At 37.4% G+C, this 21,502-nt stretch overlaps 1 protein-coding gene across 7 annotated transcripts in view; it reads right to left on the minus strand.

The window, feature by feature from the left end:
- Positions 1-21,502, minus strand: part of DDR2 (discoidin domain receptor tyrosine kinase 2) — a 180,251-nt gene that overhangs the window by 31,879 nt on the left and 126,870 nt on the right. For 6 of the 7 annotated variants that reach the window (XM_081491492.1, XM_081491494.1, XM_081491495.1 and 3 more), the window contains 5 exons: positions 16,692-16,794; positions 14,882-15,113; positions 14,412-14,559; positions 13,927-14,032; positions 4,210-4,393 (listed from right to left, as the gene is read on the minus strand). In XM_081491492.1, the coding sequence (XP_081347618.1) occupies positions 4,210-4,393; positions 13,927-14,032; positions 14,412-14,559; positions 14,882-15,113; positions 16,692-16,794 (773 nt within the window). Of the gene's footprint in view, positions 1-4,209; positions 4,394-13,926; positions 14,033-14,411; positions 14,560-14,881; positions 15,114-16,691; positions 17,419-21,502 lie in introns of all 7 variants that reach the window. The other variant, XM_081491497.1, reaches the window with a different exon arrangement.

The following is a 21,502-nucleotide window of genomic DNA, read 5'->3' on the forward strand; positions in this document are numbered from 1 at the left end:
AGACACAAGACTTAATTATCTCTCTTAATTAAATTCATTTTGGTAAAGCCGTTCTGATGAGAGCATTAAATCTTCATCATAGATACTTTCTGAGATGAGAAAAGAAAGTCTTTGGGAAGGTAGCTTGTACCCTCTTGCCTGCTGCCATGACTCTCTCACCAGGGTGTTTGTATGGCTTTTAAGGGTCATCCGGAAGAAGGATTCCACAACAGTTCTTCTGTAGCACCTTACTGTGAGTAACATCCCTCAAAAACACAAGGTCCATGTTTGTAACTAAGTCAAGTCTCTGGTGGTAGTTCAGTAACATTACCTCAGGCTCAGTCCTGTGTAGAAAATGGAGCTTTGCTGGTCACTCTCCCCTGAATTTAAAGACTTTAGGTTGGAAAAGCATCATTGTAATTTTTGGAATATATTGTTATTTCAATTTTATGGCTTGCTTAGTCCCTGAATTGTAACCCTTCAATACCGTCCTCTGGTTTCTGGGTAATCAGTACAACCCAAGTGGCTCAAATGGTAAAGAATTTGCCTGCAGTGCAGATTTGGGTTTGACCCCTGGGTTGGGAAGGTCCCCTGGAGTAGGAAATGGCAACCCATTCCAGTATTCTTGCTTGGAGAATTCCATGGACAGAGGAGCCTGGCAGGCCACAGTCCAAGGGGTCACAAAGAGTCGGACACAGCTGAGCAACTAGCACTTTCACTTTTTTAATTCAGAATTTATTTTTAACTGAGGAAGAAGAGGTAATGATATAGGAATTTAATGACTGATGAAACAGACCAGAGATATGTGAAAAGAATAAAATCATGAAATATTAGAGTGACTGCAGACCTTAAAAATCTTCTAGTCAAGTTCTCTGTATACTAATGAGGAAACTGGCGCTCCGAGAGGTTTGACCTGTCTGGGGTCAGTCAACATCAGAACAGGATCTAAAATCGAAGACTGCAGTCCAGCACGCTTTCCACATCCATGCCACATGGAAAAGGGGCAAATCACCTCAACTTTCCCATTTGGATTTTCCTCTAAATGTTAATAATGAAAACATGTGTTAATATCTTCTTTGGGATGAATTAACAGCTCCAGTCTATTGAACACAAGTAAGTAGAATAAGGCTAAGAACAAAATCAAAGAAATGCCATCTACAGCTTCAAAAGATTTTTCAGATATTTTGAAATCTGTGGAGTGTTGGATAAGTAGTCTGTGGGGAAGACAATAATCTGTCCTGCAAATGTTTTGGAAATCCTCCTGGAATGCAAATACATAGCACAGGATTTCATTCCCTGATGGACTTAAATATTTATTTAATAAATAGAAAACATTTTGAAATGCATTTATATATATATATTTCAGAATATCTTTTATTTTTCCTTGATTTGTCTTTTTTTTTTTTCATTTTACATTTTTCCAAAGAAAAAGCTCTTGGGTTTATGATAATTTATAGAGTTTTCCAGTTTTAATTAATTAGTTTATATATTAATCTTTGACATTGGAATTCAGTGTCTAGTTTATTTGTTTTGTATCTTCATTTTTTAATAATGAAGAAAATATTCAATACCATGAATTTTATTCAGTGTAGTTTTATATGTATCCCATTTGTTTTGACATATGTAATGTTTTCATTTTCTAAATGCTCTGTGGATTTGCATTTCTTCTAAATGCTGTATTTTAACTACAATCAGGGCAGAGAGGGAAATGGGAAGTACTTTGCTTAGGAAGCAAAACTCCTCTCTAGAAGACATTGATGACATGAAAGTCATCTTTTACTTTTTGTTTCAGAAAAATTAAAACAAGGTAGATACCTGTTCGGCCTCTTAGCCTTAAGAGGACCAACCCTGAGTCAGCTCCTGAGAAACTTCTGGTACCTTCTCATTGCAGAATATGCTTTTGAATAATTTTGACCTGTGATAAATTACACAGGAGTGGCTGGGGACTAAGGAAGATCAGAGTCAATTGAGTAAATGTTATAGCTTTATGGGGGTTTTAAAATACATTTTATTATTTGTGGGACTAGAAATTCTCCCAGTGATATACAACGAATTGATATGCTTGTTCATAGGTACACATTGGGTATACATCTTATTTACAACACAAATTTTTCCTTGAATAATACATAGTTTTGCTACTATGCAAATTTCCCTCCTCCCCCCAAAAAACTTGTGAAGGACAATTTGTTATACACAATTGCATACATGTTTTACAACTGCCAAAGAACCGTTAATGAGCAACACACTGGCAGACCAGGTATATTCTTCTGTTCTTATCATATAACTAATAGTTATTAATCCAATTAGGAGATATTATCATCTTAACATGTGAGAGTGATATAATAGACATGCATTTTCTTTTTGACTCCAGTTTCATGCCAAGAATTAACAAATTTTTGTTTACTAGGAACCCTTAATGGTAAAACAGTTTCCCTTCTTCAGGGTTCCCATGTCATTCTACATACCTCCTTCTGCAAATAAATAGTGTCTTCCCCCACTGAACCTCAAACTGTCTCAAGAAAGAGACTATTTCTTATCCTTCTGTTTACTCCAGAATCTAGCATTCAGGTTTAGCATCTAATCTGTTCACATTTCACATGGACATTTTCTTCCCTTTTATTCCTTTCTCTCTGAAACATACATGGGATTGAAAAGGCAAAATGACCATTTGAGCTAAGTACCGGGAAACTACCATGCCAACAGATATGTCCTCAATGCTTACATCTAGGGTGGGCTCTCCTGAAAGGCCCTATCCTAGAGAAAATGGAAATAGGCCTTAAGTCCCCTCTCTCAGCTCTTAACTCTCCCCAGAGCACACCCAGTCTGTCCTTTTCCCAGATCTTTCAGCTTTCATCCAAGTCCTCAGTAAAATTTACCTACTCACTCTTAACTACTCTGTATAATAAACTGATAAAACCACTTCTGCTATTGCATTTAAGACATTAACTTTTTATTGTTTTACTCTCCCTGAGGTAAAATACTTTCATTTTAATGCAGACTTTGGGGTGATGGCATTTTAGCAGAAACAAATAAAAAACCTAGTAACTTACATTTGAGGGCTTAGAAAAGACTTGGGTTAAAACCACACCACCTTACCCCACCACTTGCCTTGAATCTCATTCATTGGATAAAACTTCTCTGGCTAGGCAAAGAGTCACAGAGATCTCAGAGATATCTGGGCCTGAGGTCTAAAATCCAGATGTTGGCCCAGCCAGAAGTCACAGCAATTTCTCCTGCCTGGCCCCAGTCCTTCTACGAGTTTCTGTTTATAGTTGAGAAAATACAATTGTATTTTCAATGCCTTATTACTGTTCATCATAGCTCTTCCTCCTTCTACCCTAGGTGGCAGAGATATTTGTAACTATATATGGCAAAAGTAGGCAATAAAGGATATCATTTGTTCATTTGCAAACATTTTTTGAGCCTGCATATATTAACTGCCAGGTGCTTGAGTACTGAGATCAAAAAGCAGAGTCACCACCTTGGAGCTTGAGGTCTAATAAGAGAACCAGATACATACACATATGGATGATAATAGATAAGGAAACAAAGAACTCTGGGAATAGAAGTGTATGGGATCTTCTATCATGGTTTCTCAGTGCTGTAGGCATAGAGAAAATACTCAGAGGGTGGAGAGTGGTTCAAAATATAAAGTCCTTTCTTCTTCCATTGAGCATCAGAGCTACAGTGAGCCACCCTTACTGATAAGAGCGTGTCCTCTCCCTGAAGAGTGCTGGGCAGGGCCAAGTAACGATGTCCATGGGCCCTAGTCACTTCTGCCTTTGTGGGCCCTACCCATCATAAAAACACATTAAAATTATATTTTACAACCGTATTTGTGAAAAAGATGAGAATAACTTTGACCCTAAAGCTCATTTCTTTTATTCTGACAATAAAAGAAGTTAAATCATTTCTGTGGGCTGAAAGTGTCATGGGTGCACCCAATTTGCAAATGGATACGTCAACTCTGTTGATGAGACAACAGCAACAAAATACATTGAAAAACATGACCTAGTCCAACACCCTTATTTACAAATGAAGAAACCAACCCAGAGAAATGAAGTGACTCATGAAATGCATGCAGCTAGTTAGCAGTACATGAAATGCATGCAGCTAGTTAGCAGTAGAATATGTATTTGAATCCTGTTCTCCTGGCATTACCCTCAGCTTCTTCCAAGCATGCCTTTTCCCTGGATTATGATTTTGGCTTTCATGGCTAACTCCACTGACCTTCATAGTAGTAAAATTCCTGATGCGGTCAAACTCAAACATGATCTCGATGTAACCATTAGTGGCACTCTCATTTCTCCAGCCCACGTAGTCATAGCCCGGCCACACATGGTACTCATGGGTCTGGGTGAAATCATCCAGGCCAGACACTCCATCAGTCAACTGGCCCAGCCCTTCAGTCATGCTGCTCAAACCAAAAGAAGAGAAGGAAAAAGGAGAGAGGAACTTGGAGTTAATCACATATTCACAGAAGAGTTTTTATCCAGCTTCTTCACCCCAGGTTTTGTAAGCATTGATTATCTTGGAGGTTGAAGAATTATGAAAAATCCAATATAGTTTACAGTACTGACTCATTTATCCTGCATCAATGGGGAACAAAGAATGCCATATAAATGAATTTTACAAAATATTTGATACTTAACTCTTATTACGGCAAAACTTCTAAATACTTTTTAAAATCATTTTATATGAAAAGCTTTCTATGATCTATTGTATCCTTACCTGTTCTTATACTTAACATAATAAGTCTTTATATAATGATTCAACATTATCAAGTGCATTTGACAAATTCATCCATTAATGAGTAAATAAATGAATGCATAGAATGAATAATATAGTAGATGGTGGCACTTGCTCATCACTAAATAAATGGTTCCAGAGCTGGTTGGAAATTTTTCTGACTCCCCTTTGACTGTATATTGTTATTGCTTGATGAATCAATTCCAGAGCAGTCAGTCATGCCTTCTACCTCACATCCCCAACAACTTAATGTGATATCAAACTAAAGCGGGAAAAAGTAACCACTGCCAAATTTAAATACTGATTTAACTCTAATTACATTTGTAGAATACTAGATTCATGCAGTAAAATGCATGGATCACATGAGTATCTCAGGTATTGGATTTCATTTTCTTATCTAGTTTGGCAGCCTATCCACTTCTGAGTGTGAGGCTGTTGTGAATGGCTGAATTTGCCAGAAGCCTGAGTGCTTCTGTTTGAAGTTTGAAGAACATAAAGAGACCTCCTTCCTTCTTTTATGGAGGGACAGAATGAGAACACATCATGTGGAATTTCTCTCTCCTCAAGCTCTGGGAGTTATGTCAGGAGTCTCCCAAATGAAAAGATTAGGACAGTCACCCTCAAGCAATAATCTGTGTGATCCTTGAGGTTACAGGCAAACCAATGCCATGTGAAATTTGTGAATTACCAAAAAAAAAATAAAAAATGATTAAAGTGATTGTGCCAAGCTTACAGATATATTTTTAAATATATTTGTTAATTGAAAAATGTTTGGCAAATTATAATATATATCTACAGGGACTAAAGCCTGGATCTCCCTTCCAAGGTTTTGCCTTCTTTTTCTTCTCTCTACAGATCAAAAAGTTTACTTGCCATGAATGTATTTCCCATCGCCCCCAGAAAAATAAATGCCCATGAAAATCTTCAGAAAAGCAACACAAATGAAAAGGAATGCTAATTCAATTTCCCTTTAATCAGAATTTAATCAAGTGGGGAAGGAGTAAGGAAAAGAAGCATTGCCTGTTTACTTTATATACTTTAGGATTGTTAGAACTCTACAAGAGTGTACATTACTTTCAGATTCTTAAAAATTTAAATAAGTAACTTTTGCTACTAGGACTGTTTATTTCCTGAGAACTTGAATTAGGTAACTTTGTTATTTTCTCACTCAGCCACACCCTAACTAGATATCTCATGACCTCAATTATGAGGTGGAAGCTGATTATGTCTAAATCTCTGTGATCATTTTTTTTAATCTTTTCTCTGGGGTCCATCCAGGATCATATTTCCAGTTATCTGCCTTATTTCTCCATCTGAATGTCCTATTAGTTCCTTACATTAATAACCCAAACTGAATCCATCATCATTCGTTTCTAAACTAAATCTTTCACCTAGATTTCCCATTTCTGTCAATTATACTTCTCTTCCATATCCACTGAGAGTTGCTGGCATATAATAACCATATGTTTGTTGAATGAATAAATGCCATCTTCATCGTTTTGGTTACCTAGACTACCATGTTTCATCTAACTCTTTTTCTCACATTCAGTGGTCCCTAATTGAGTACCTCTTTCTCATTCCCATTCTCACAGTCACCATTTTGGCCTGGGTCCTTAATTCTTTTCATCTGACTGAACTTGGAATTAGAATATATCCCACTCTTATCCTCTCTTTCCATTCAAATCTAGCCTTTGAATAGCTTAATGAATCTACCTAAAGCACAGCTCCCATCATGTTCTTCTCCAGCTTTAAAAAATCTTCAGCAGCTCATTGTGTTGATGATGTTGATAAAGAAGAACAACTCCTCCTCCATGTCTCTTTTTCCTGGCCTTGGTTCCCTTTTCTCCACATCCTCTCTATAATTTATTGTTTGTAGATTTGTTAAATCATGGCCATACTGACGGTTGTGAGGTAATACTTCATTGTAGTTTCGATTTGCATTTCTCTCACTAAATAAGCGATGTTGAACACTTTTTCATGTAAGATCAGAAACTATAAAACTCTTAGAGGAAAACATAGGCAGAACATTCTTTGACATAAATCACAGTAGGGTAGTGGAAATAAAAATGAACAAATGGGATCTAATTAAACTTAAAAAGCTTTTGCACAGCAAAGGAAGCCATAAACAAGATGAAAAGATGGAAAAATCTACATCCAAGATTACTGTACTCAACAAGGATCTCATTCAAAATTGATGGAGAAATAAAAAGCTTTACAGACCAAAAGTTAAGAGAATTCAGTACCACCAAACAAGCTTTACAACAAATGTTAAAGGGACTTCTATTGTCAAGAAATAGAAGAGAAGGAAAAGATCTACAAAATCAACCCCAAACAATTAAGAAAATGGCAATAGGAACATATCTATCAATAATTACGTTAAATGTAAATGTATTAAATGCCCCAACCAAAAGAAACAGACTGGCTGAATGGATACAAAAACAAGACCCATATATATGTCTACAAGAAACCCACTTCAGATCTAAAGACACATATAGACTGAAAGTGAGAGGATGGAAAAATATATTCCATGCAAATGGGAAGCAACAGAAAGCTGGAGTAGCAATCCTCATATCAGACAAAATAGACCTTAAAGAATATTACAAGTGATAAAGAAGGATATTACATAATGATCAAGGGATCAATCCAAGAGGAAGACAATTATAAATATCTATGCACCCAACATAGGAGCACCTCAATACATGAGACAAACACTAACAGACATAGAAGGAGAAATTGACAGTAATACAATAATAGTAGGAGACTTTAACACTCCACTCACACCAATGGACAGATCATCAAAAGAGAAAATTAATAAGGAAATACAAGTCTTAAATGATACATTAGATGAGATGGATCTCATTGATATCTTCAGGACATTCCATCCAAATGCAGAAGAATACACCTTCTTATCAAGTGCACATGGAACATTCTCCAGGATAGACCACATTTTGGGTCACACATTGAACCTCAGTACATTTAAGAAAATTGAAATCATATCAAGCATCTTCTCTGGCCACAACACTGAGACTAGATATCAATTACAAGAAAAAAAAACTGTAAAAAACACAAACAAATTGAGATTAAACAATACATTTCTAAATAACCAACAGGTTACTGAAGAAATCAAAAGGGAAATCAAAAATTTCTAGAAAAAATGACAATGAAAACACGACAACTCAAAACCTATGGGATGCAGCAAAAGCAGTTCTAAGAGGGAAGTTTATAGCAATAAAATCCTACCTCAAGAAACAAAAAAAAATTGCATAAACAACATAACTTTACACCTAAAACAACTGGAAAAAGACAAACAAAAAGAACCCCAAAATTAGAAGGAAAGAAATCATAAAGATCAGAGCAGAAATAATTGAAAAAGAAATGAAAGAAACAACAGTAAAGATCAATAAAACTAAAAGCTGGTTCTTTCAGGAGATAAACAAAATTGACAAACCTTTAGCCAGGCTTGTTAAGAAAAAATGAGAGAATAATCAAATCAATGAAATTATAAATGAAAATGGAGAGCTTACAACATACAATGCAGAAATACAAAGGATTATAAGAGACTATTATGAACAACTATATGGCAATAAAGAGGATAATCTGGAAGAAACGGGCAGAGTCTTAGAAAGGTTCAATCTTCCAAGACTGAACCAGGAAGAAATAGAAATTATGAACAACCCAATTATAAGCACTGAAATTGAAGCTATGATAAAAAATCTCCTTAAAAACAAAAGCCCAAGACCAGATGGCTTCACAGGATAATTCTATCAAGAACTAATGCCTATACTTATAAAACTCTTTCAAAAAACTGCAGAGAAAGGAACACTCCCAAACTCAATCTATGAGGCCACCATCACCCTGATATCAAAACCAGACAAAGACAACACAAAAAAAGAAAACTAAAGGCCAATATCACTGATGAACATAGATGCAAAAATCCTCAACAAAATTTTAGCAAACAGAATTCAGCAACACATCAAAAAGCACATACACCATGATCAAGTTGGATTTATTCCAGGAATGCAAGGATTCTTCAATATATGAATATCAATCAATGTGATACACCATGTTAACAAATTGAAAGATAAAAATCATATGACAGTCTCAATAGATGCAGAAAAAGCCTTTGTCAAAATTCAGCACCCAATTATGATTAAAACTGCAAAAAATGGGCATAGAAGGAACCTACCTCAACATAGTAAAGACCATATATGGTAAGTCTACAGCAAACATTATTCTCAATGGTGAAAAACTGAAAGCATTCCCCCTAAGATCAGGAACAAGACAAGCGTGTCCACTTTCACCACCATTATTCAACATAGTTCTGAAAATCCTAGCTACTGCAATCAGAGAAGAAAAAGAAATAAAAGGAATCCAGATTGGAAAAGAAGTAAAGTTCTCACTGTTTGCAGATGACATGATACTGTACATAGAAAACCCTAAAGATAATATCAGAAAATTACTAGAGCTAATCAGTGAATTTAGCAAAGTTGCAGGATACAAAATGAATACACAGAAATCACTTGCATTAATGAAATCAAAAAGATAAATAAAGGAATCAATCCCATTCACCATTGCAACAAAAAGAATAAAATATCTAGGAATAAACTTACCTAAGGAGACAAAGAACTGTACACAGAAAATTATAAGACACTAATGAAAGAAATAAAATATGACATAAACAGATGGAGAGATAGTCCATGTTCCTGGGTAGGAAGAATCAATATTGTGAAAAATGACTATACTACCAAATGTGACCTACAGATTCAGTGCGATCCCTATCAAATTACCAATGGCATTTTTCACAGAACTAGAACAAAAATTTCACAATTCATATGGAAACACAAAAGACCCCAAATAGCCAAAGCAGTCTTGAGAAAGAAGAATGGAGCTGGAGAAATCAACCTTCCTGACTTCATATTACGCTACAAAGCTACAGTCATCAAGACAATATGGTACTCGCACAAAAACAGAAATATAAACCAATGAAACAAGATATAAAGCCCAGAAATAAACCCATGCACCTACGGTTACCTTATTTTTTGGCAAAGGAGGCAAGAATATACAATTGGGCAAAGACAGCCTCTTCAATAAATGGTGCTGGGAAAACTGGACAGCTACATTTAAAAAAATGAAATTAGAGCACCTGCTAACACTATACACAAAGATAAACTCAAAATGGATTAAGACCTAAATGTAACACCAGAAACTATAAAACTCTTAGGGGAAAACATAGGCAGAACACTCGATGACATAAATCAAAGCAAGATCCTCTATGACACACCTCCTAGAGCAACAGAAATAAAAACAAAAGGAAACAAGTGGGACCTAATTAAACTTAAAAGCTTTTGCACAGCAAAGGAAACTATAAACAAGATGAAAAGACAACCCTCAGAATGGGAGAAAAATAATAGCAAATGAAACAACTGGCAAAGGATTAATTTCCAAAATATACAAGCAGCTCATATAACTCAATACCAGAAAAACAAACAACCCAATCAAAAAGTGGGAAAAAGACCTAAACAGACATATTTTGAAACAAGACATACAGATGGCTAACAAACATGAGAAGATGCTCAACATCACTCATTATTAGAGAAATGCAAATCGAAACTACAATGAGATATCACCTCACAGTGGTCAGAATGGCCATCATCAAAAAGTCTACAAACAATAAATGCTGGAGAGGGTGTGGAGAAAAGGGACCACTCCTGCACTGTTGGTGGGAATGTAAATTGATACAGCCACTATGAAAGACAGTATGGAGATTCCTTAAAAAGCTAGGAATAAAACCACCATATGACCCAGCAATCTCACTTCTAAGCATATACCCTGAGGAAACCAAAACTGAAAAAGACACATGTATCCCATTGTTCACTGCAGCACTATTTACAATAGCTAGAACAAGGAAGCAACCTAGATGTCTATCAGCAGATGAATGGATAAAGAAGGTGTGGTACACAGAGGAATATTACTCAGACATAAAAAGGGACACATTTGAGTCAGTCTTAATGAGGTGGATGAACCTAGAACCTATTATACAGAGTGAAGTAAGTCAGAAAGACAAAGATAAATATCGTATTCTAATGCATATATATGGAATCTAGAAAAATGGTACTGAAGAATTTATTTACAGGGCAGCAATGGAGAAATAGACAGAGAATAGACTTATGGACATGGAGAGAAGGAAGGAGAGGATGAGATGTATGGAAAGAGTAACATGGAAACTTACATTACCAAATGTAAAATAGATAACCAATGGGAACTTGCTGTATGGCTCAGGAAAGTCAAACAGGCTCTGTATCAACCTAGAGGGGTGGGATGGGGAGAGAGATGGGAGGGAGGTTTAGAAGGGAGGGGATATATGTATACCTATGGCTGATTCATGTTGAGGTTTGACAGAAAACAACAAAATCCTGTAAAGGAATTATCCTTCAATAAAAAATAAATTATTTCTTAAAAATAAATTTTAAAAAATTAAAAAAATCAAAAGACAATCTTAAGAATGGGAGAAAATAACTGTAAATGAAGCAACTGACAAAGGATTAACCGCCAAAACATACAAGCATCTCAGACAGCTCAGTATAAGAAAAGCAACCAAATCAGAAAAATAGGCAGAACACCTAAACAGACGTTTGTCCAAAGAAGACATACAGATGGCTAATAAACTGTGAACTTCTTAAAGGTAGGATCAATGACTTTACTATATTTGAATCCCTACCAAATTCCTTGCATGTAGTAACAGTTGATTAGCAAAGATTTACTAAACTAAACTGAATTCAATTGATCTCTGCTTTCCTCTGTGCCTTGATTTTATGGCAGTTGGGTGTGGCTAAGTGGAATGATGCCAAGACCAACTTATGTAAAGGGGGAAGAACAATGACTAAGTAGATGGAAAGGAAGTGATTCGCAATAGAAAACCTGATGAGTCAGGTCTTCAGATAGGGATCTGGAAGCTGAAGGGCAGTATTTTATTCTTCACACTAAGACAATGGAAGTGCTGTAATTCCACAGTCCTCTTCCTGAGACTCACTAATCTCTCTCTCTCTCAACCACCCACAACCTCCATTATGCAATGCAGGCTTCACTATGATTGAGACCTCTCTGCCAAGCTCAACCTGTGCAGACAAAGATCAACTTCAGAGAGAAAACTATTGATCTGGGGTAGAAGAATGGCAAGACTTGGAATGAATTGGGATAGGTGGGAACATCTCTTACCCAACCCTAAATTCCTCCTGTATCTGAACATACTCCTCTACCATGGCCCTCCCTTGGTTCACTTCAAGTATCCATCTGTCCTTCTGCTGTTCCCAGTTCTAGCTTCTGCTGTAGTCAGGTCATTCTGGTCCTCATCCCTGATTCCTTTCCTCTGCTCCATCTACCTACCTCCTTTTCACCAACTATCATCTCATCCTAGAAACTTTCCTTGTCTATTATAAGTCTTAATAGTCTCCTTCTTTTCACAGTTTCTAAAGCATTTACATGTATGGAATTCATTCTTTCTGAACTTCTTTATAAGTTCAATTCATTATACTTGTAGCTTTAGTTCTTCTGGACCTTTGTCTCCATAAGTAGGCTGTTATTTATGTCAGACCTCATGTCCTGTTTTGAGGGTCAAAAACATGGCTACCTTATCATACTACAAGGTTCAACCCTTCTTTGTATAATTTACTGTTTTCCTTGTGATTATCTTGTCTTGTTGAAGATTCCCTGGAGAAGAAAATGGCAATCCACTCCAGTATTCTTGCTGGAAAATTCCATGGACAGAGGAGCCTGGCAGGCTACAGTCCATGGGGTCCCAAAGAGTTGGACCCAACTGAGCAAATAACACTTTCACTTCCACTTTGTCTTCCCAAACTAGAATCTCAATTCCTTCCAAATAAAGACTACATCCATTACATATGTTGGATCATCAAAAAAGCAAGAGAGTTCCAGAAAAATATCTACTTCTGCTTTATTGACTAAGCCAAAGCCTTTGACTGTGTGGATCACAACAAACTGTGGAAAATTCTTAAAGAGATGGGAACACCAGACCACTTGACCTGCCTCCTGAGAATCGGTATGCAGGTCAAGAAGCAACAGTTAGAACATGGAACAAAAGACTGATTCCAAATAAGGAAAGGACTACATCAAGGCTGTATATTGTCACCCTGCTTATTTAACTTATATGCAGAGTACATCATGAGAAATGCTGGACTGGATGAAGCACAACCTGGAATCAAGATTGCTGGGAGAAATATCAATAACTTCAGATATGCAGATGACACCATCCTTATGGCAGAAAGTGAAGAAGAACTGAAGAGCCTCTTGATGAAACTGAAAGAGGAAAGTGAAAAAGCTGGCTTAAAACTCAACATTCAAAAAAATGAAGATCATGGCATCCAGTCACATCACTTAATGGCAAATAGATGGGGAAACAATGGAAGCAGTGACAGACTATTTTCCTGGGCTCCAAAATCACTGTAGATGGTGACTGTAGCGATAAAATTAAAAGATGCTTGCTCCTTGGAAGAAAAGCTATGATCAACCTAGACAGCATGTTAAAAAGCAGAGATATTACTTTACTGACAAAGATCTGTATAGTCAAAGCTATGGTTTTTCCAGTAGTCATGTATGGATGTGAGAGTTGGACCATAAAGAAAGCTGAGCACCGAAGAATTGACACTTTTGAACTGTGGTACTGGAGAAGACTCTTGAAAGTCCCTTGGACTGCAAGGAGATCCAACCAATCCATCCTAAAGGAAATCAGTCCCGAATACTCATTGGGAGAACTAATGCTGAAGCTGAAATTCCAATACTTTGGCCACCTGATGCAAAGATCTGACTTATTGGAAAAGACCGTGATGCTGGGAAAGATTGAAGGCAGGAGGAGAAGGGGACGACAGAGGATGAGATGGTTGGATGGCATCACTGACTCGGTGGACATGAATTTGAGCAAGCTCCGAGAGTTGGTGATGGACAGGGAAGCCTGGTGTGCTTCAGTCCGTGGGGTCACAAAGAGTCGAACATGACTGCATGAGTGAACTGAACTGAACTGACTTTACTTTATCTAAATTTATCTCATGATGCCTAGTATAAGTGCTAAATAAACACTGGCTAGTTGATTGATTCATTGATTGTTGTTCCCAGGCCATGATAAAGTATTATTCTCTTCTGGTGGTCATTTTCCTAGTCTGATGATTAAAGTCTCCCAAGATTTACCTGTACCCAACAGCTCCATCATAGACAGAATCGTTGAGATAAATGATGGAGCCTCCCGGCAGTACAAACTGCTGTCCAGCTGGAGCACTGTAAGACACCAAGCCATCTGCCAAAGGAAACACGGATGTGTCAGTGCCTTTGGGAAGGAGATGTACCTGCTGCTTAGACCAGCTATCCCAGGGAACTATCTGAGGCTTCAAGAGTGCTATTTTGAGCAGTGTGTCCACCTAGGATTCAATCTGGGCACACAAGGAGCAATCCTGGGGAACACTCCTCTGCAGCAGCAGTCAGCAAAGTAACTTGGTGTGGGGCACTACATCCTGGGTGGATGAATAATATTCCTTTCTTTACTCTAACCAGGATGATTAGTAGTTCCAGTGAAATTCTTAGTGGAAGTAAATCCTCCTTCTGATTTGATTGCCTTTATTGACCAGGGGTTGATGTTTTTAATAAAGTTTATAAGCTCTCTCTCTTTAGACACCTACCCAGCCAGACACATCCGTAAAGCTCCACCCTCATGCACACATTCATGGAGTGATCAGTTACTGGGATAAAGCGGACAAATCTGGCCACAATGGGTGGCTCCAAATCCTTTAGGAAAATGTCATAGGGGTTACTATTTCCATCCAGCACCTGAGAAGAAGGAAGAGAAAGAGTGAGGAGATGCAATGAAGTTATGCTGACTCTTCTTCATTCCCCAAGTCACTATCTCTTTGATGGAACCTCTCTTTTTAATTCAAGAAGCAGAATGTATTCATTCATAGCTCTCTCAGTAGCCTTGGTATCCCTGTCTGTGCCCCAACCCTATCCTCTTCATCTTGGGTCACACATTCACAAGGCCATGGCAGGTCTGCGGACACATACACCTGCATAGACAATCTGTGTACTTCCTCTTCTAGCCTAAGTCAAAATATGGTCCCAGACATCCCAGGGCTTGGATGTCTCTTCTTCATACCTGTTTCCCATGCCGGTTCCGCCAAGAGATCCAGCGAGTGCCATCTCGACTGTAGTTGATCTTGTACATGGGGGCAAACTCAATGCCATGGCCCCCTGCATGGCGTCCCTGGGTCCCCACCAGAGTGATAAAGTGCAGGGTGTGCAAGTCAATCTGCAGAAACTCCTTCAGGTCATCAGGTTCCACTGGAATCTCAGGACACCAGGCTCCGTCCCCTTCTTCTGAGTCCAGCCTTGATGGATGAGGGTTACGGGAAGAGGAAGGAACCATGAAACCACAGTTATTTACCAGCCCCCAGCAAGCAGCTGCCAGTCCTGAAGGGAAAGAGCAGGCGGGGAGTTCAGTCCAGATGGACTTTTTGGGCTCTCCCCACCAGTCTGACTGTCACCACCGTACCCACTTGTGGCCAGTTCCCTCTCCCTGGGGCACCATGAAACCCAGAAAGACAGTCACCACCAGGGAGATGGAGACCTTCAGATAACATGTAGCCTTTACTTCCCACCCTTATTTAGAGGTCTCAAGGGAAGTCCCATGCAATGAAACACTCCCTACCCTCTATTCCTTATAACAAAGCTAGCCACCCCTTGCCTGGATATCAAGTTATAGGAGTGGGGAGGGAGGAATTATCAGATCTGCAGTGTGGGTTGTGCAATGCAGTGGAATTTCAACCAGCAGGGTGAGCATGGCAGCTCAGCAAAAAGCCATGAAAACCTATGGTGAGAGTGAAGAGTAAGGGCATGTCAGGGAAAAGTAAATAATCTGGTTTCATTTTATGACCTCCAGGGTGACCAACAAGCAAGCAAAATTGTGAAATCATTGTAAAGCTTATTTTGGGACCCTCTTCCCCCTTTCCCTCTTCCCAGGAATGTGTCTCCTCTCACAGATGATACCTACTCATTGCCACTCCCTTCCAGCCCCACCAGACATCACTCTAATCTTTCACACACCAAGACAGAAATCACGGAGAAGGTTTATAGGGATGTTTGTAGAAAGGCTTAAAATGGATGATTCCATTTTAACAGAGATCAATACCTTACACCAAAAGAACTAGATTCCAAGAAGAAGGTTATTTCCTAACAAGTTAAAAAGTTTTTGACAAGGGTGTTTATTGCTTTAAAGGACCCCTGATATTAGACCACAAGAAACCTACCATATTTTGTTTATGGATGAGGATGGCCCTTCAGTGTAAGGCATCCTTGAGAGGAGGGAAGAATTTGTTGGATGCCTCAATGTCTAATTAAGTCCTTGATGTCCTCTAGTGTGAGTTATGTTTCACAGATACTCACCAAAAAGAGGATCAGGTCTCCTAACTCCCAGTGTCCTACCTAACCTGCACTTTCCCACAGGTACCACTGTAGTCCACTTCCTGCAGTAGCCCATGGTGAGAAAGTGGCTAAAGCAAGTGTACTACATGTCAGTAAACCAACCTACAGTAGGTGGTGAGGCTCCAGGGTGAGGTTGCTAGACTAGCACCTGGTGTCTTCCCCCATTCCCAACAGCTCCCACCAAGTATCATCCTCCTCTGTTAGCCCCTTGAGCCAGGTATTCTGTCCAACCCATGCATGCATGCTCAGTCCCTCAGAAGTGTCAGACTCTTTGCAACTCCTGAACTGCAGTCTGCCAGGTGGTCCATGGAATTCTCCAGGCCAAGAATACTGGAGTGGGACGCCATTTCCTACTCCAGGGGATCTTCCTAATGCAATCTCCTCAATTGGCAGGCAGATTCTTTACCACTGGGCCACCGAGGAAGCCCCAAGGGAGCCATCTGTCCAACCCAGAACTCAGGTTTTTTCGAGGTACCCATTCTCACCTTCCATATTTGGCAGCTGTGGACTCTGACCACTGACTGGAGGCTGTGATGTCCTCATCTGGAATGTGGCCTCCTGACATGCCCAGAGGATAGCGGCATATAGCTGAACCAAGAAGAATCAAAGAAAAAAGACAGGAAATGCTTTTACTTTTATTTTCAGAGACCCCCAGCTAGAATGCAGTTGATTATTGGACAGGAAAGAGGGATTAAGTCCCTCTACGACCCCAGTTTGACCACTCTGACTCTCAGCCTTTTCTTCCTGGACTGGCCTCCAAACTTATTAGCGTTCAGTTTTCCAATCATTGACCCTCAGTCAACCCTACTTTTTGGTCCAAATTCTGATGATCCTGTGATGTGCTGATTTATCCTTTCACTTGGTAATAACTCCATGGCCCATCCCCATTTCATTATTAGCAGACATGCATTTCTAATCAGTTTCCCAACAGTGGTAAGTCCACATCCTCATAATTACTAGGTACCTTTTATCACCCATAGCATTTCTTTCCTTAGATAACTGATTTCATGAAACTATAGAGCAGAGTTAAAGAAAAGAAAAACAAAAAAATACTCTCCTATAAAGGTACTGAACACACAGCTTTGGCCCCATCAGCACCATGTTTTTGCCTCTGGCTAAGAATAATAATCTCTAGAGATGGACTTCCTCCTTCAGCCGAGATGGACTTCCTCCTTCAGCCAAGATAGACTAACAAAGACCAGATTTATTCTCCTGGGTAAAACAACCAAAAAACAGGAATAGTATATGAAAAATTGGGTTTCAACATAATGAATATCAGACAACAAAGGGCAGCAATCCCTGAGAGAAAGGAAACAAAAATTATGAGCTCCACAATTGCAACAGCTTACTTCCATGAGAGCATCCAGGCTGTAGTAGAGGGAATGAAAACTCAGGCAGAGGCTAGAGGATTTCCTGAGCTCAGAAGACAAAGAAAAGAGTCTGGAGAGGTCAAGGGGACTAGAGGTCTCAAGACATAAACTGCAATAAAATAGAGGATCCTTAGCTAAATTTAAATTTCACATAAACAATGAATAATTTTTTAGTATAGATATGTCCCATGCAATTAAAAAAATTGGGCTGTAAGAGAAGTAGAGAAATAGTATCTAAAATAAAAAAAATCAATCAATTGAAACAGATTCATAATTAATATAGAAGTTAGAATGGGAAAAGAAGAACACCAAAATAGTTATAACTGTGTTGCATAGGTTCAAAAATATAAGGAAAGCTATAGAGGATATAGAAAAGCGGTAAATCAAATTCCCAGAGATAAAATGTGATATGTGAGCTAAAATACATTGTATGGAATTAAAAGCAAATTACATATTGGAAAGAAAATAATACACATAAAGACACCAATAGAAACTATTCAAAATGAAACAATGAAAGAAAAGAGAATCAAGCAATAATCAAAAAGCAGAACATCAGTAAGATGTGGAGCAATTTAAAATATCTAGATATACATGTAAGTGGATTCTGTGAAGAAGAGGAAGGAGGAAGATAGAAAATTATTTGAATAAAAATGGTGTAAAATTGTTTTAATTTTATGAAAATTATAAACTCAAGAAACTTAATAATCTGCAGTATAAAAAAGATGAAGAAAACTATGCTACAGCATATCATAATCCAATTGTTTAGAACAGGTGATAAAGAGAAAATTTTAAAAACATCTAGAGGAAAAGGATACTTTATGAACAGAGGACCAAAGATAAAGATGACAGCAAATATCCCATTCAAAATGGCAATTACATGGCAAATAAGATGATTTTTAATGTTATTTATATCTCTTTAAGAGATAATAGGCTATTTAAACAAAAATAATAACATTGTGGTGTTTATGACATATACAAAATTAAAATGCATGACAATACCAGCATAAAAACTTAAAGAGGAAAAATAGAAGCTATCCTGTTGAAAGGTTTTTTTTATACTCTACGTGAAGTGATATAACATCATGTGAAGGTAGACTTTATTTAGTTAAAGAAAATGTACACTACAAACCCTAAAGCAAGCACTAAAATAACACTTTTTAAAGGCTTATGGCTAGTAAGTCAAGAAAAGATAAAATGTAATCATAAAAATTCAATTAGAGTTGAAAAGAAGACAGAATTAAAGGAAACAAATAGGACAAATAGAAAACAAATAGCAAGAATATAGATTTTATGCTAACCATATAAATACTCCCATTAAATAGAAATGATCTACATATACCAATTAGAAAGTAGGAATTATCAGAGTGGATTTAAAAAGAAAAATCAAGTTTAAAGTACATATAACGTATAAGAAACATATTTTAAATATAAAAACACAGATAAATTATAAGAAAATATGGAAAAAATATACCATGAAAAGTTAATCAAAAGAAAGCTGAATATCAGACACAATATATCAAGACAAGGAATAAAGATGGTATTTCACAGTGATAAAGGAGTTAGTTCATTAAGAACACATGACAGTCCTAAACATTTATTCACCTGATAACAAAGCTTCCCAACAAAGGAAGCCAAAAAAAAAAAAAACTGCCAAAAAGTTATCAAATTCATAATTATAGTTGGAGATTTCAACTATTCAACTAACTTCTTTCCAAAGAAGACATACAGATGGTCAACATACAGATAGTATATGAAAAGAAACTTAACATCACTAATCATCAGAGAAATACAAATCAAAACCACAATGAGACAGCACCTCACATCTGTTAGAATGGCTATTATCAAAAAGATAGGAAGTGACAAGTATTGGCAAGGATGTGGAGAAAGGAGACTGCTTATGCACTGTTTGTAGAAATATAAATTGGTGCAGCAACTATGGAAAAAAATACAAAGATTTCTCAAAAAGTAAAAAATATGATTACCATATAATCTAGCAATTCTACTTCTGGGCATTTATCTGAAGAAAATGAAAACCGTACTCAAAACTACATATTCACCCTTCATTTCAATTGTAGCATTCTTTACAATAGCTAAGTTATGGAACAACATAAGTATCCTTTGATAGGTGAATGGGTAAAGAAGATGTGGGGCGTGTGTGTGTGTGTGTGTGTGTGTGTGTGTACATACATTTATATGTATATGTACATACATACATACACAATGGAGTATACACAATAGAATGATAATCAGTCATAAGAAAAAGAATGAAATCTTGCCATTTGTGACCACATGTATGGATCCTGAAAGCATTATGTTAAGTGAAATAAGTCAAAGATAAATACCATATGATTCACTTATATGTGGAACCTAAAAACCAAACAATAAAAAAATAAGTAAAAATAAGTTCATAGATACAGAGAACAGATTGATGGTTGCCAGAAGCAGGTGGTGGGGGATGAGCCAACTAGGTGAAAGGGATCAAAAGGTGCAAATTTCTAATTATAAAATAAACATGTCATAGGGATGTAAAGTACAGCATGGGACTATAATTAATAATACTGTACTGCAAACTTAAAGTTATTGAGAGTAGAACTTTAGAACTTAAAAGTTCTTATCACAAGAAAAAATATTTTTGTAACTATGCATGGTGATAGATGTCAACTTAGACTTATTGTGGTGATCATTTCTCAATAGGTACAATTATAATTTCAATATATTGTATACCTGAAACTAGTATACTGCTATAAGTCAATTATAACTCAATGTTGGAATAATGAAATTATTCTAATAATGATTGAATATTTTAGAATACTGAAATTTCCTGATAGAGCAACAAGTCAAGGAGAAAACAATAATAAAAGGCACCCAGATTGGAAAGGGAGAAGTAAAACTGTCTTTAATTGGAGATAATACAATCAGTTATATAAAAAATTAGATAAAGTTTCTAAAAAAGCTACTACTAGAACTAAAAAATGAGTTTAGTAAGGTTTCAGGACATAAAATCAATGCACAACAATCAGTTGTGCTTCTATATACTAGTGGTGAACAATTGCAATTTAAATACCATCAAAAACCACAAAATACTTAGGAATAAACTGATGCTGAAGCTGAAGCTTCAGTATTTTGATCACCTGATGCAAACAGCCAACTCACTGGGAAGTCCCTGATACTGGGAAAGATTGAGGGCAGGAGAAGAGGGAGGCAGAGGATGAGATGGCTGGATGCAATGGACATGAATTTGGGCAAATGTTGGAAGATGGTGAGGGACAGGGAGGCCTGGCATGCTGCAGTCCATGGGGTTGCAAAGAGTCAGACATGACTGGGTGACTGAACAACAAAAAACATGACAAAAGATATGAAAGACCTATATACTAAAAACTACCCAACACTGCAAAAATAAATTAAAGATCTAAAGAAGTAGAGATATATACTACAGGGTTCATGGGTCAAAAGAATCAATTCATCCATTCTACCCAATCAAAGTCTCAGCAGACACTTTATTTAGTATAAATGAACGAATTGATTCTAAAAAGCATATGGAAAGGCAAAGGTCACAGAAAAGCTGAAAAACTGAAAAAGAAGATCAAAGAGGAAGGACTAACATCAGACTTTAAGACATTATAAAACTATAGAAATTAAGACTGTGTAATATTGGTATAAAGACAGACAAGCATACCAATGAAACAAGAGAGTCTAGAAGTAGACCCACATATCTATGCTTGTGTGCGTGTTCAGTCGTGTCTAACTCTTTGTGATCCATGGAATGTAAACCTCCAGGCTCCTCTGTCCATGGGGTTTTCCAAGCAAGAATGTAGAGTGGGTTGCCATTTCCTTCTCCAGGGGATCTTCCCAACCCAGAATCAAACCGGAGTCTCCTGCATCAACAGGCTAATGCTTTCCCGCTGAGCCACCTAGGAAGCCCAGTT

Source organism: Giraffa tippelskirchi, chromosome 5 (genome assembly GCF_054371585.1).
Source record: "Giraffa tippelskirchi isolate mGirTip1 chromosome 5, T2T-mGirTip1v1.2.pri, whole genome shotgun sequence".
NCBI lineage: Eukaryota > Metazoa > Chordata > Mammalia > Artiodactyla > Giraffidae > Giraffa > Giraffa tippelskirchi.